The sequence below is a fragment of the Quercus suber genome, unplaced genomic scaffold, assembly GCF_002906115.3.
Source record: "Quercus suber isolate HL8 unplaced genomic scaffold, Cork oak 2.0 scaffold_259, whole genome shotgun sequence".
Classification (NCBI taxonomy): domain Eukaryota; kingdom Viridiplantae; phylum Streptophyta; class Magnoliopsida; order Fagales; family Fagaceae; genus Quercus; species Quercus suber.
In genome coordinates, this window is record NW_027069715.1 from 900,480 (window position 1) to 915,608 (window position 15,129).

General features: G+C 33.7%; 1 protein-coding gene and 1 pseudogene across 1 annotated transcript; both read left to right on the forward strand.

Annotated features, from left to right (window-relative positions):
* Positions 1-2,484: 2,484 nt before the first annotated feature.
* LOC111992247 (G-type lectin S-receptor-like serine/threonine-protein kinase At4g27290) lies at positions 2,485-6,196 on the forward strand. The gene is made up of 7 exons (XM_065781214.1): positions 2,485-3,787; positions 4,071-4,196; positions 4,382-4,509; positions 4,608-4,818; positions 4,998-5,235; positions 5,461-5,611; positions 5,705-6,196. Exons 1-7 carry the CDS (start codon positions 2,506-2,508, stop codon positions 6,011-6,013), a joined length of 2,445 nt encoding a protein of 814 aa, XP_065637286.1. The 5' UTR covers positions 2,485-2,505; the 3' UTR covers positions 6,014-6,196.
* Positions 6,197-7,854: 1,658 nt separating this feature from the next.
* Positions 7,855-14,501, forward strand: LOC111992248 (G-type lectin S-receptor-like serine/threonine-protein kinase At1g11410; annotated as a pseudogene).
* The last annotated feature ends 628 nt before the right edge of the window (positions 14,502-15,129 follow it).

Consider the following 15,129-nt stretch of genomic DNA (forward strand, 5'->3'; position numbering starts at 1 on the left):
CAAATATAATATGCAATAATCAAAAGACAATCTGCCCGTATATTCATAACAATAAAAAAAAAAAAACAGTTAGTTCTAAAAGTTCTTAATGGTTACTAACCAAGGAAATCTTCGAAGCAGTGAAAATTTCCAAAGCAAATCATCGTCGCAAACGGATATCATACACAAGAGTCAAACCGAAATCATAATACCATGCATAATTCACAAATCCTCTCGCAGAATCAGACGCAAGCACTAGCAATTGATTCAAATGATTTAAAACACACGCAAAATTTGTTCCAATCATCACAAAATTAAATTATGAACAGGTGGTATATACATATATATATATATATATATATATCTTATGTGAAATGGTAAATAGATGCTGAAACTTAGTGGACAAAATGAAAAGGTATAATTGTTTGATATTTTTAAATATATGTGTGGCATTTGAAACTGAATAAGCAAACCACCGAAAAGATACAATTATTTAGTGTTTTAAAAAGAACGTGGTAGTAAATTATGTAGCTAAGTGGCACAATAAAGAATGATCAACGAAAAGTCAAACTTTTCGGCTATTAGTTATTATATAGATAAAAAATAATTGGACACATTATGAAATTGACACTATAATTATTAATTTATTTTAACTTATTTATATCTCTTTATTTTTATATATAAAAATGTGATTAATTAAATTGGCTAAAAAAAATATTAAAAAAAAAAGAAAAAAAAGTCTCAAATGAATTGTCGAGAACGTTAAAACGTTGGCAGTTTGCTCATTTAGATTTTGGATAAGACCAATAATAATAATAATAATAATAATAAGTTAAAGACTTAAAGTTAATTGTAACAGGATAGAAGCAACAGGCAGACAAAAGAAGAAGAAAAGAAAAAATAAAGTTGTGGCCGAAGTCTACTAACGTGAAAGGGGGGCAATATTGTTCTTGTTCTGCGCAATAAAGCTGTGTCTTCTCTTTCATTTTCTCTTCAAATTGGAGATATTGGTTTTTGGTAGGCCCAGGGAAGAACACCTGGTTATACTAATTTTCCATCGTCTCCTCTTTCCAACAAAACACCTACAAAAATAATTTTTTCTTCGTTATTCTCTCATATTTTTTCAGTCATCCCTCATGCTCTGTTTGTAGCTTTTTGTGTATTCTAGTGTTTCATAGCATTAGAAAAAAATAAGTTAAAAGAAAATTATCTTTGGTCAACATAAAAAGTATCACTTATTTTTATAAATTGTATTCTACTAATTTTTTTGAAAAACAACTTTATCTCACATTAAACTAAATAAAGAAAGTTAAAAGATTGTTTTTAAACTCATTTAAAGTTACTACCAAATATAGAAAAATGAGATAGTTTTAAAAAAAAAAATTCAAAAGAAATTTATTTTTCTAAAAAACATTATTGCCAAAAGAAACAGAATGTTAAGGATTTGTTTGAATACAACTTATTTTGTTGAAAACTGAAAACTGAAAACACAGTAGTAAAATAATTTTTAAATGTGTGAATAGTATCGTAAGATCTATTTTTATTTTTATTTTTATTTTTTTCTGAATAAAATATTTTGTGGGTCTTATAAACAGTACCTAAACAATGCACTATGTTAGAGAAAATTTGAAATGCATGAACAGTATATGAGTGGAAAAGTCATACTTATGGCTAAAAAAAAAAACTGAAAATGCAGACGTAGTAGACGTGAACGTGGATCCAATCAGATACAGGTTTGCTTAAACCAAGATTAGGAAAGGAAAATGTGAAAGTAATTAAATTCTGGATCTTTTGGAAAATATAGATTTGGGATTGATCCGTTGAATGATTGAACTTAACAGCGAGACATCATGTATTGGGGCCTAAGCATGTCTCTATCTTGGACTGAAAGGAACATGTCCTTTCATGCTTAAATGTCTTCAGGTGATTTGACTGAACTGCAAGGTGACATGAACTAGGGACTGATTGAGTCCTTTCCTTGACATAAGTCTAGTGATTGTGACTTGTAATGATGTTACGATATTAGCGAATGGCTTTTCCAACAAACAAAACATTCTACTTTTCCAACACGTACAGCCCGAATTCAAAACTGATTTATGTTAAACGTGGGGACCTCTTTTAGTATTAGTCTGGTTAGAAAGACTTTGACCGTTTTGTTAGTATACCGTTAGTGATATTAGACCGTATACTAAATTTTTCATGTTCTAATTTAACTAACTTACCTCACAAAAAAGAAAAAAAAAAAGAAAAGAAAAAGAAAAATATGACTAGAATTACAAGCCCATTAAGTCCTCCAAGTCTTTGTTTCTAGAATCGTGATGAATGGGCTAATAGATTATTTAAATTTAAACCCTTCATCACGCAATTATTTTGTTTTGATTTGCAGCTTCTAACTGCTAGTATTTTTGTTGTTCTCTGCTATTAGCAGCAGTTAACTACTTTTATAGTTCGGACTGACTAAGAGCTTTCATTCAGCCGAGAAAAAAAAAAAAAAAAAAAAAAAAAAAAACAAAGAGGGGGTTGTTAATGACGACACTTGCTCTTCCCTCATTCTTTTACTGTCTCATTGCTTTCTCATCAACCTTGTTGCAATTTTGCAATGCAGCTGACACCATAAGTCCAGGGCAATCAATTAGCGGTATCCAGACTCTAGTTTCCTCAGACCAAGTTTTTGAGCTAGGCTTCTTCTCTTCAGGCAACAACAAGAGCTGGTACTTGGGCATATGGTACAAGAAGACCCGGGGCATAGTTGTGTGGATAGCGAACCAGAACAGCCCAGTCACAGATCCTTCTGGAGTTTTCACCATCAGCAACAATGGAACACTAGTTCTTCTCAACCAAAGCAACCACACTATCTGGTATTCAAATCCATCCAGGCCAGCACAGATTCCAGTTGCTCAACTTTTAAGTTCTGGTAACCTTGTTCTTATAGACAATGTAAATTCAACCTCTGAAAGCTATCTGTGGAAGAGCTATGATTACCCAATAAACACGTGGTTACCAGGCATGATGATAGGAAAGGACATGAGCAATGGTCTAAACCGATTTTTGACATCTTGCAAAGACTCAGATATTGCATCTCCAGGAGACGCTACATACAAATTTGATTACAAGGGGTTGCCTCAAATATTTATAAAAAGGGGAACGATGAAAATGTTTCGCACTGGACCATGGAATGGAGTTCGATTCAGCGGTCTTCCTATGCCTATAAATCAATTTTTCTTTCCCATATTAGCATCCCAAAATGACATGGTGGGATATAAGTATGAACCTAAAAACAAGTTGGTTTCTACAAGGATAACACTGAGTGAGTCAGGCATCCTCCAACGCTTTGTATTGACAGAGGGAAGCACTGAATGGACTACCATCGATGCAATACCGAATGACATGTGTGACAATTATGGGCAGTGTGGCGCTAATAGTGTTTGCAGAAGTTACAAAGAATCAACTTGCGAGTGTTTGGAAGGATTCAACCCCAAATCACCAGAAGAATGGAAACTGCTCAATTCTTCAAGTGGATGTGTAAGGAGAACCCCACTGGAATGCCAGAGGAAAGATAGTTTCATGAAGCTTGAGTGGGTGAAGTTGCCTGACTTGCTAGAGTTTTGGTTAAACAAGAGTATGAGCACCAAGGAATGCGAGGCAGAGTGCTTGAAGAACTGTTCATGTACAGCATATGCAAATTCAGACATTAATGGGGGAGGCAATGGCTGTTTGATCTGGTTTGGGAATTTGATTGATATTAGAGGGTATAACCAAGAAAATCCCGGGCAAGATCTCTATATACGACTGGCTGCTTCAGAACTAAGTAAGTGCACTTTCTGCTCTCTAACACTCACTTCTAACGTATTAGCATATGCAGTCTTCATCTACAAAGACCTTGGCCAGCATGGTGCAGAGGGTCTTATAATCTATAGCAGGATAGATTTCAGTATAATTTCTCAAGCCATAGTTTTATTTATGCTTGTATTAGCATTCTCAACTAACTTATAATAAAACCTGACCAGTGGAAGCAAAGATCTAATACTGTTACCCTAATGAACTAGGATTCAAGCAAAATGAACAAATATCTTAATTGTTGTCTGTTCTAGGATCAATCCGCCAATCAAACGTGAAGAAAAGTCCAGTGGTCATCCTGATGGTATCAGTCATTTGTGGAATGCTTACTTTGGGGTTTGTTTTCTGGTGTATAACTTGGAAGATAGCAAGTAGAAGATGTAAGTATAGTTATCCATTGTATTAAAAAAATTAAAAAAAAAAAAGAAAAAAAAAAAAAGAGTATAAACTTCCATGCTTGGAAATAATAAATGATGCAAAATCTAGATCAATTGAAGTGATCATGATAAAGCTTAGTTAGACTAAAATCAAAAGCTGTTCCTGATAAGGTAATATATGCTTTCAGTAAGTCTTCCAAGAAAGAAAGAAGATGTAGAGGTACCTTTCTTTGATTTTACAACAGTTGCCACTGCAACAAACAAATTCTCTCAAGAAAATGTGATTGGGGCTGGTGGATTTGGTCCTGTTTATAAGGTAAAAAGGATTCTGAATTTGTTATACAGGTTACAAATTGTATGGTGATATTATGCAAATTCAAAAGGAAAGATGCATCTTTATGTGATGATTTGCAGGGACACCTATCTAATGGACAAAATATTGCTGTGAAGAGGCTGTCAAAGGATTCAAGACAAGGTCTCAAAGAGTTCAAGAATGAAGTTGTTCTCATTGCCAAACTTCAACATAGGAATCTTGTCAGGCTCTTAGGCTACTGCATTCAAGGAGACGAAAAGATGTTAATCTATGAATACATGCCCAACAGAAGCTTGAATTATTTCATTTTTGGTACAATTCTAATGAGCTTTTATGTGTTATTATTGCTTTCCTTCTTTTATAGGTTGTGTACTTGAGTGTATTACCTATCGTGTCTTTGAATAGAGTCCTCCAATGATTTTCAAAACAAGTTCACAAAAGAACTGAAAATAATCATTGATCATGGTAATAAGGGCAAAAGTTATATGCAGAACAAAATGGAAGTGCACTGCTGACATGGCCAAAGCGTCTTGACATTGTTTTGGGGATTGTGCGAGGACTTCTCTATCTGCACCAGGATTCTCGACTTCAAGTTATCCACAGGGATCTAAAAGCGAGTAATATTTTATTAGATATCAATTTAAACCCAAAAATATCAGATTTTGGCTTAGCAAGAACTTTTGGAGGAGATGAATCTGAAATGAAAACAGAAAGAGTTGTTGGAACACAGTAAGTATTACAAAATGGAATTATATTTTTGTTTGTCAAACAATAGCAACATTTCATCAATGTGCTCTGAGTCTCTGACCCAAATGACCTTCCTTCCCTCATAAACATGGTATGAAGGGTGATATCATGTGTTAAAGTTAGAGATGTACCAGTTCATGTAACCTACCAATAATGACAACAACAACAATAAGAATATTAAAACTAATATTTTATAGTTTCATGCAGTGGCTACATGTCTCCTGAGTATGCAGTTGACGGAACATTTTCAGTGAAATCTGATGTCTTTAGCTTGGGTGTGCTCATGTTAGAGATAGTGAGTGGCATGAAAAATCGAAACTTTTTTCATGCTGATCACCATCATAACCTACTAGGACATGTAAGTTCAAAATTCTCTCTCTCTCTCTCTCTCTCTCTGTGTTCCCCAATTTGAAAAATTATGTAAGCATCTATAATTTAATTGTTTTTTTAGGCATGGTTGCTGTGGAAGGAGGGCAGGGCCTTGGAACTATTGTATACATGTTTGGAGGATTCACATTTAAGATCTCAAGTACTAAGATGTATTCATGTTGGTTTACTATGCGTTCAAAAGTTCACTGAAGACAGGCCGGTAATGTCTTGTGTGCTTTCTATGTTAACAAATGAGGAAGCAATTCTGCCTCAACCTAAACAGCCTGGTTTTTTCGTAGAAAGAAGTTCTGGCAATGCAGGTGCATTATCAAGAAATGAAGAATCCAACACAGAAAATGCAGTAACTATAACTTTGCCAGAAGCTAGATAGGGAATTCATAAATAGCTTGCAAGAGATGTTATATGTGAAAGTTTTGAAGTATTTAGGAGTGCATTTGGGACTAGATTCTTTGGCATCTTTTTGTTTTCAGATTTAAATTCTATCATTTGGGGGTTCATAGTTGCTACTTGCTTGGGTGGGTAAAACTAGTGAACTTTTCTTTATTTTCTTTAATTGAATGGATGGACTATCATCTAAAATCTAAATAATTAAAACGTTTACTTATGGGCTTCTCTGGCATTTTCTTGATATATAAACCATGGATCCTATTTAAAGTGCACAGAGATTTTGAATCACAAAAGCAGTAAGTGCAGAACCAGAAGAAGCAAATAAAAAGAAAAAAAATGAAGGGAGGATTAACTGCAGAAGAATGATTCTATTCACATGAGCATGTGATCTGCACACTATTGGTATATAAACACATTTCCCCTCAGTGGCTGAATGGTGCAAGTGTCATCAGTAATACTAACATCTCCCCTCAAACTAATGGGCATATAAGTAAGCATTTGTTTGTTCTTTAATTGAATAAAACGCGGAGAAGATAAGCCCTTGGTAAATATATCAGACATGATCAGTACTAGAATGTTATTAACTTTTCATATTTCTTGTATGACACTTTTAAATTGGTTCGAATTTTTATACATGTTCCACCCCTGGACATGATTTGTGGCAATGGCAAGTGCCGAAACATTGTCACGCCAAATCTGAGGAATATGATGAATGAAACACCCAAAGCCCTATAAAATTGTACAAAGCCAACATAACTAAAGTAGCAGCGAAAGCAATGATTGGTATTCAACAAGACAAGACAAAAAAATCTAAGCTGATGTAGAGTGTCTTTAGAGTTTAGAGGGTATCAACAGCCCAATCAACATCTATGTAAGCTGAAAGAGACAAAGGACTGCGCTAAAAGAGAATACCCATGAAGCTTTTCAATGTAGCCACTTCAAATATCTTGCTTCTTCGTCGCGACAAAACGAGCATGACCCAGTCCTCCAAACCGGCCGAAGAACCAGAACCACCATTTTGGCTGAAACCTCAACCAAATTCACCAAGATCGCCCAACCCAAGACCCACGGAAATTTGAACCTTTATGGTTGTCAAACGCTGAATGCACCACAACCAAGAGCCACCCAAAGAGGTAAGATAGAGAATCCAAGACGCTGCTCGGAGAAGAGAGGGAGAGAGTTGAGAGATATTCCTGGGAGTGAGAATGGGACGGGGACCAAATGGGAAGGAAGGTAAAGAAGAGGATCCATGAATTCAATCTGCTGCCGTCTCATTGGATGTTCTCTTCCAATTTCGCTAGGGTCCAAATTGCTAGTTTTGAACATAAGCAATATTGATTAAAATATAGAATTGTCTAAACTTTCCACACATTTCCTCTTTTTTGATTATTCGAGTTAAAATTTCAATTTTAACCAAACATTTAAACTTGATCTGCTCCAACAAAAACCAGTCCTCTTTCCTCAAACAACTTCCTAGATTTTCTCTTAGATAAAACTCTTCAAGGATTTCAACAAAACAGTCAAATGCGTTTGAATTATATGCATAAATTCCTCAGGTACAATGTGACAGAACTTAGTTCTCTGCTGAGCCATGTCAGGTTTTATGAATCTTTTAGGATTAGATTACGGGAACCGTCTTCTTCATCAAGTAGGGGAGGACATTTTATCATTTGATTTCAGAAATTGGACTACCCAACATGGACTAATCAGAACTATCTTTTTAATCAAGTAGGGGAGGACTTGATATCACTTGATTTCAACAAAAGGTCTACACAAGAAGGATTAATCAACAAGAAGGGGGCTGAGAAAGGTAGAAATAAGGAAATGGAGCTTCCTCTCTTTAGTTTTTCAAGTGTATCTACTGCTACTAATAACTTCGCAGCCTTGAATAAACTTGGAGAGGGTGTTTTTGGACCTGTATACAAAGTAAGTTTCAATAACTAAGCATATCAATCTTAGAAGAGAAATTCTAAAGTAATATATATTAGTCCACAATCTAACCTTTAACATAAATATTGAAGTCACAATATTTGCATAAAGTTTTGCTACAATACAACATATAAAAATTATTTGATATGGATTCTTCTCAAGGATTAATCATGTTAGGTTCTAAATGTTTAGAACAATTGGCAAATTGTGAACACAAACTTGTCTAGATATAGATCTTAGAGTCTATAGGTTTTATTAGACAATGTTCAAGGTGATTCAAGTCAAGATTCAAGAACATACAAGCTGCAAGAAGAAGACTTCATATTTTGCCTGGTTCGATCGATCGAAGAATAGGCTCGATCAATCGAAAATCGTATCTGCAGAATTTTAAGTCGACCCAAACAACAGCTTAAGCCCATTAAGGATTAGGGTTTCAGATCTACTTCTCCCACTATATAAAGGAAACCCTAAGCCACGTTTTTGAGAGCTTTGAGAGAGAGAGAAGTGTGTGCCTCTTTTATATCTAGAGTTTTGTACCCAAACCTCTCTAAGGTCTTTGTTGCTCATATTGCTGTTTATATGAATCTCTTGTGAGATCTTTGAGGAGTTTTCCTTTACATAAACTTAAGGCTGTCAACATCTTGATGATCAACTCAATTACTGCCATTGGAGCTTAAAGAATAATAAGCGGGGGTGCTTGTATCTTGATTGGAGAATCCAAGAAAGAATGAGTCCGTGGATTCGGAGCTTGCACGTGGTCGTGTCAGTAAGTTCTACTAGTGGGTAGCATTAGGAAGTCAAGTGGGGAGCTTGTAAGTCCTTTTGTATGAACTTCGATTCTTTCGCATAGTAGATTCAGGTTTACCTTGAGGATAGCTAGGTCAAATCCTCCCCAGGTTTTTACCGTATGTTTTCCTGGGTGATCATATCATTGTGTCTTTTATATTTCCGCTGCTTTATATTCTTGATATGATTGTATGTTTGTGATAATCTAGAATTGCATGATTTGATTAAGTTAATCACTTGGCTAATTAACTAGATTAATTTGGTTGGTTTAAGGGGTCTAAATTTCTAACAAATAGTATCAGAGCGGGTAGCTCTTTTGTTTTAGATCTTTTGATCTAAGAGCTGATCCTTGACCCCTATAATCATGGATAATTTGAAATGTCTTTCCGCTCATGTTTGTGATACTTTGAATAAAAAGGACACTATTGTCTCTGTTGATTTTTTTGATACTTTTGAAACTCTTCGTAAGGAATTCTCTAAATCTTTGAAAATTTCTAAGAAATTCAAGGAAGAGTTAAAATTGGCTAATCTTGAAAAAGATGAATTGATTGTGAGATTGGATGAATCTAATAAAAAGAATGAATTTTTGAGAAATCAAATTTCCTCTCAAGATGAGAAGATGAAAAGCTTGGAACAAGAGTTAGTTGAATCTAAAACTAAAATTGAAAAATTTGACTAGTACCAAGCCTGTTGTTGATAACAGAAATGTTTCTGTTTCTCTTAAGCCTAAAACTGAGAAAGTTTATATCCCTCATTTCAAGAGGAATAATAAAGAAAAAGCTTATTTTGCTAGGTTAGACAAAGGTAAAAGTTCTGATATAGACGCTGAAGTTTCTAAACCCATGTCTAAACCTACTGTTAGAGAGCATAATAAATTTGTTTTTGTGCTTACCTGTCACCTTTGTGGTGCTGTTGGTCATATTTGACCAAACTGTTCTTTATTGAGGCAAAAACCAAAATCTGAGACTAGATTTGCTGTTAGGAATATTGATGTTCCTAAATTTATTCATGTTTACCACTTTTGTGGTGTTCATGGTCACATTCGTCCTAATTGTCATAAATTGAAAATTAAGCATTCTTTGTTTCAATCTAGGATATGTGATGATATTTCTCCTGCCATAAGTCCATATAAATTGTTTCATATTCTTTTGAAAAATTTGAGCTTGTTGGTTTGTGAAAGGAATTTGCAAGATTTTAGTCTTTCATAGAAGATTGGAGTAATTCCTCAAATACACTCTGTTTCTCATAGATTTTCACCTACAAAGTCGAAGGCTTGTGTTATATGGGTGAGAAAGATTCTCCAAGGTGAGTATTGCTGACTTGTCTTTGATTTAATTCTTTCAATTATTTGTGGACATGTTTTGTTTTTGTTTTTGGTTGTTTTGTTGATTTTAGTTTTTTTATTAAACAAAAAATCCAAAAATATTGAAAATTTTCAAAAAGACAAAAATATTTTATTTTGTGTCTTGTTTTATTTTTCTTGAGGATTACATGAGTTATGATATCTCTCTCTTGATTTAGAACATGCTTGACATTGTGGAGAAACTTAAATAGTATGCTAAGCTTTTTCTGATTTTGTAAGAGTATGTACTAGTTTGTACATGTACTCAAGGGTTAATTAAGAAATTGATATTTCTTGTTTGTGTACCCTTTATAGCTTAGTTAAGCATTGTCATGCATTGCATTTGCATTAATCATTTAGCACAATGTGTGCTTTTTGTTCTTGGTCATAAATTTTTTTCAAACCAAAATGATTTTTGTGTTTTGTATTTCACAACTTGGATTTATAATCAAGGATTGACCATATTATCTTTACATAACAAGTTTATGTCCCTTGTTTAGCTTTGATGAGCTTATTTATTGCATTTTACTAGTTGAGTTTTGTAGTGCATGTTGTGTAGGAAAGATGTTTATAGTTTTTGATCACTTTGTCTTGATCTTGAAGTCACATGTCTTTGACTGTCGGACTTGAACCTTTTGAGAAAGGCATAAATAACCATCTCACAACTGTTCACTAGCCAATCATGAACACCTTAGTGCATATCATAAGATTTTGTGATCGAGAAAGTGTAGCACTTGCACAAAAAGAACATAAGGTGTAACCTCGGTTTAATTGCTTAATGCTTAAAATTGGTGTGTACTATTAGGCTTGATGCCAAATCACATAATTAAAATTGGTGTGTACATTATGAGGCAAAATTTAAGAAACTTACATGATTGCAAGCTTATGTTCTAGGAGATGTGGGAGTTATAAGATGTAACTCTTTAGGTGATAGTCTCTTTTAAATTCTATGTGATGAATTTTGTAGAATTTATGATTAATTGCTATTCACATATCACCTCACATGTATCTCAAGTTTTTGCTAGTTGCACACACTACACAAGTTACTCTTTACTAAACTTGGTACATTATATTGTGTGTGATTTTGTTGTGGCCATCCAAGATTAAAAGTTCCTTAATTTTAATGCAAAATGTGTTTAATGTTTGCGCTTTGAGGACAAACTGATTGAAAATTGATTTTGGAAGATCTAGGTTGAATTCAAGTGTTTAAAAAACTTTTCGTTTCATACTCATGCATTTTTTATAAAACAATGTGCTTTGAGGAGTTTCTGCATTAAAATGCTTTGTTTTTCAAAAATATGATTTTTCCAGACTTTCGATCGATCGAACTTATTTTTCAATTAATCGAAATTGCGATTAAAATTTTTGGTTTGAGTCTGCCTAACTCAGTTGATGTTCGATCGATTCTCGATCGATCGAAATTGAAAAATTTTCAGTTTCTATGTTTTTTACCAAAAAAAATTTTCATGCATAATTTGTGTTTAGGATTCACATGCATTACATTGTTTTTATATCCATCTTGCAGTTTTGCAGTCATATCTCTCATTTTTTTCACACATAACATGCATACACTTTGCTAAATTGGGTACTCAACTTGATTAAAAATTGATTGATTAATTTTTAAGTTTTGTACATTCTAGTATATGCTATTTCTTATGTGTGAACTGTAGAAAATATTTTTCTTAAGAGATATGATGGATAATCAATGTGCAAATATTTTTCTCTATTCATGCAATTGTTTATGGGTCACATAATGTCAAGTTTGCATTTATTAAAAGAGAGAATATTTTTTTTCTTCATGTGTATCCTCAACTTAGTTTTTTAAAAAAAAAAAAAAAAAATAAAAAAACTTGATTTGTGTCTTTTTATTTATCCCCAACCCCCTTTATTTTTTCCCAAAACTATTTTTCGCAAAACTTGTTCTGTTTTTCCTGTTTTTCTTGGGGGAGAAATTTTTTTTAACCTTTGTGGTTCTTAGGGAGAGTTGTCTTTATTTTCTCTTACTCTGTTGCGTGTATTTTCTGTCTACCTTCTGATTAGGTAGTCTTTGTCAATACGTGACAAAAAGGGGGAGACATAGATGACCTGTTTGTTTTGTTTAGGGGGAGAATATAAAAACTTTTTGATGTATCTAACTTAGGGGGAGAGTTAGAATTTATTTTGATTTATATGTTTCTTGTTTCACTTCTTATTGATTTATACTTATGAGTTCTTCATTGGTATATGTCTTTATTTTGCGTTATGTGAAATCAAAAATTTATTTTTGTTTACTTGTATTTTCCACACATGCGTTTACGCATTTTGTTTAGTGTTTCAGGAAATATACAGGTTGATTCAATTGAGCTACTGTCTATTCTTGCAACTGATGGATAGTAGTTAGGTTGAATTTGTTGTAATGGGCATTTTATTGTATTGGGTTTTTCTTGTATTTGAACATTTCATTTTGTATGAAAGTTTTGTCACGAATTGTCAAAGGAAGAGTTTGTTAGGTTCTAAATGTTTAGAACAATTGGCAAATCTTGAACACAAACTTGTCTAGATATAAATCTTAGAGTCTATAGGTTTTATTAGACAATGCTCAAGGTGATTCAAGTCAATATTCAAGAACATACAAGCTGCAAGAAGAAAACTTCATATTCTGCCTGGTTCGATTGATCGAAGAACAGGCTCGATCAATCGAAAATTGTATCTGCAGAATTTTAAGTCGGCCCAAACAGCAGCTTAAGCCCATTAAAGATTAGGGTTTCATTTATATAGTGAGAGAAGTAGATCTGAAACCCTAAGCCACGTTTTTGAGAGCTTTGAGAGAGAGAGAAGTGTGTGCCTCTTTTGTATCTAGGATTTTGTACCCAAACCTCTCTAAGGTTTTTGTTACTCATATTGTTATTTATGTGAATCTCTTGTGAGATCTTTGAGGAGCTTTCCTTCATATAAACTTAGGGTTGTCAACATCTTGATGATCAACTCAGTTGCTGCCATTGGAGCTTAAAGAATAACAAGTGGAGGTGCTTGTATCTTGATTGGAGAATCCAAGAAAGAAGGAGTTCATGGATTCGGAGCTTGCACGTGGTCGTGTCAATAAATTCTACAGGTGGGTAGCATTAGGAAGTCAAGCGGGGAGCTTGTAAGTCCTTTTGTATGAATTTCGATTATTTCACATAGTGGATTCAGGTTTACCTTGAGGATAGTTAGGTCAAATCCTCTCCAGGTTTTTACTGTGTGGTTTCCTAGGTGATCATATCATTGTGTCTTTTATATTTCCTCTACTTTATATTCTTGATATGATTGTATGTTGGTGATAACCTAGAATTGCATAATTTGACTAAGTTAATCACTTGGCTAATTAACTAGGTTAGTCTGGTTGGTTTAAGGAGTCTAAATTTCTAACAAATCAGAAACTAACTTAAAAGAATTGTTTTCAGGGATCATTGCTTAATGGACAATTAGTAGCAGTAAAAAGACTTTCAAGAAAATCTGGACAAGGATGGGAGGAACTAAAAAATGAGGTTGCCCTTATAGCCAAGCTCTAACACAAGAATCTTCTGAAACTTCTTGGATGCAACATTGAAGGAGGTGAAAAGATTTTGATCTATGAGTATTTGCCCAATAAAATCTAAGATATTTTCCTTTTTGGTAAGTAGTTTCACACTATCTCAATTTCTTACAAAGTACTCTGCTTAAATAATTATGCTTGTTCATAGCTTAAAATCTGGTTGTAACTAAAGGTTTCACACACATAATGCCGCCAATTCTTTTCTATCTTCTATCTTATTATCTGTATGTGGTATTGTGACAGATCCAATTAAACAAGGGGTGATAGACTGGCCAACCTATATTCACATCATTGATGGGATTGTTCAAGGGCTTCTTTACCTCCATCAGTATTCCAGGTTACAAATTATTCACGGTGATTTGAAGGCTAGCAACATCTTGTTGGATAAAGACATGAATCCAAAAATATCATATTTTGGAATGACAAGAATTTTTGGTGGTAATGGCTCACAAGCAACCAACCGAATAGTAGGGACTTAGTAAGTATAATCCATAAGTATGTATGCTCTATAGCAAATGTCAATAACATACAAATTATTAACCTTGAAGCTACTGAACATTTTGTTTTACAATGAAATACAGTGCCTATATATCCCTAGAATATGCTTTGGAAGGCTTCTTCTCTATTAAATCCGATGTCTTTAGTTTTGGAGTATTGTTATTCGAGATATTGAGTGGCAAGAAGAATACTGGTTTCTATCATAGCAACTCGCTCAATCTTATTGGATATGTAAGTAATGGACCATCTTACTTTAATGTTAACAAGAACTTAGAAACCATGGGTGTATGTGTGTTTGGATTTGTGTGCATGTGTGTTTGGATTTGTGTGCTTGTGTGTATTCTTATTACACTATGTGATTGACTTTTCAAAGGATTAATCTTCTTTGTCAATTATGTTGATTTCAAACTATATACTCTTTGTCAGTATTCCTCCTCCTTTCTCAGTATCATGGATACTCATGTTCATGTATTGATATGAAGGGAGGGCCAATTGACAGTTTACACCCAAAAGAGGCCCAAGACCTAGGCATATGCCATTTTTATGGAGGGGAAAAAAACAAATTAGCATGAAAAAATGAAAATCTTAGATATTGCTCTTTAATTAAATTCAAGCAAAAACAGTCTTTCTTAAGGAGAATAAATTTAATGAAGTAGTTATTTGAAAAACCTAAGATATAACACCTAAAATACAGTAACTAAGGGCTTGTTTGGTTGGGAATAAAAGGGGAGAGAAGAGAAAATATGAGAGAAAAAGATTTTTGATTGGAGAGGGGTGGGTAAATGAAAATGGTAGGGCCTAGGAGTTTTCCCCCTGCCCAACTTTTGGGGTAAAATGATTTTCTTCTTAATTTGAGGAGAAAATGGGAAGGAGGAAGTGAGTTTGATGAAAAATTATCTATCTGCTGCTGTTCAACGTTGTTTGTTTTTTTTTTTTTTTTTTTTTTTTTTTTTTTTTTTTTTTTTTTTTTTTTTTTTTTTTTTTTTTTTTT

What these genes read in the sequence shown, in the direction of transcription:
- LOC111992247 (XM_065781214.1), top strand. Translation starts at nt 2,506, where the DNA reads ATGACGACACTTGCTCTTCCCTCATTCTTTTACTGTCTCATTGCTTTC. An exon ending in CTTGAATTATTTCATTTTTG is followed by an intron (nt 4,819 to 4,997) that starts GTACAATTCTAA and finishes AGTTATATGCAG; the next exon opens with AACAAAATGGAAGTGCACTG. An exon ending in GAAAGAGTTGTTGGAACACA is followed by an intron (nt 5,236 to 5,460) that starts GTAAGTATTACA and finishes AGTTTCATGCAG; the next exon opens with TGGCTACATGTCTCCTGAGT.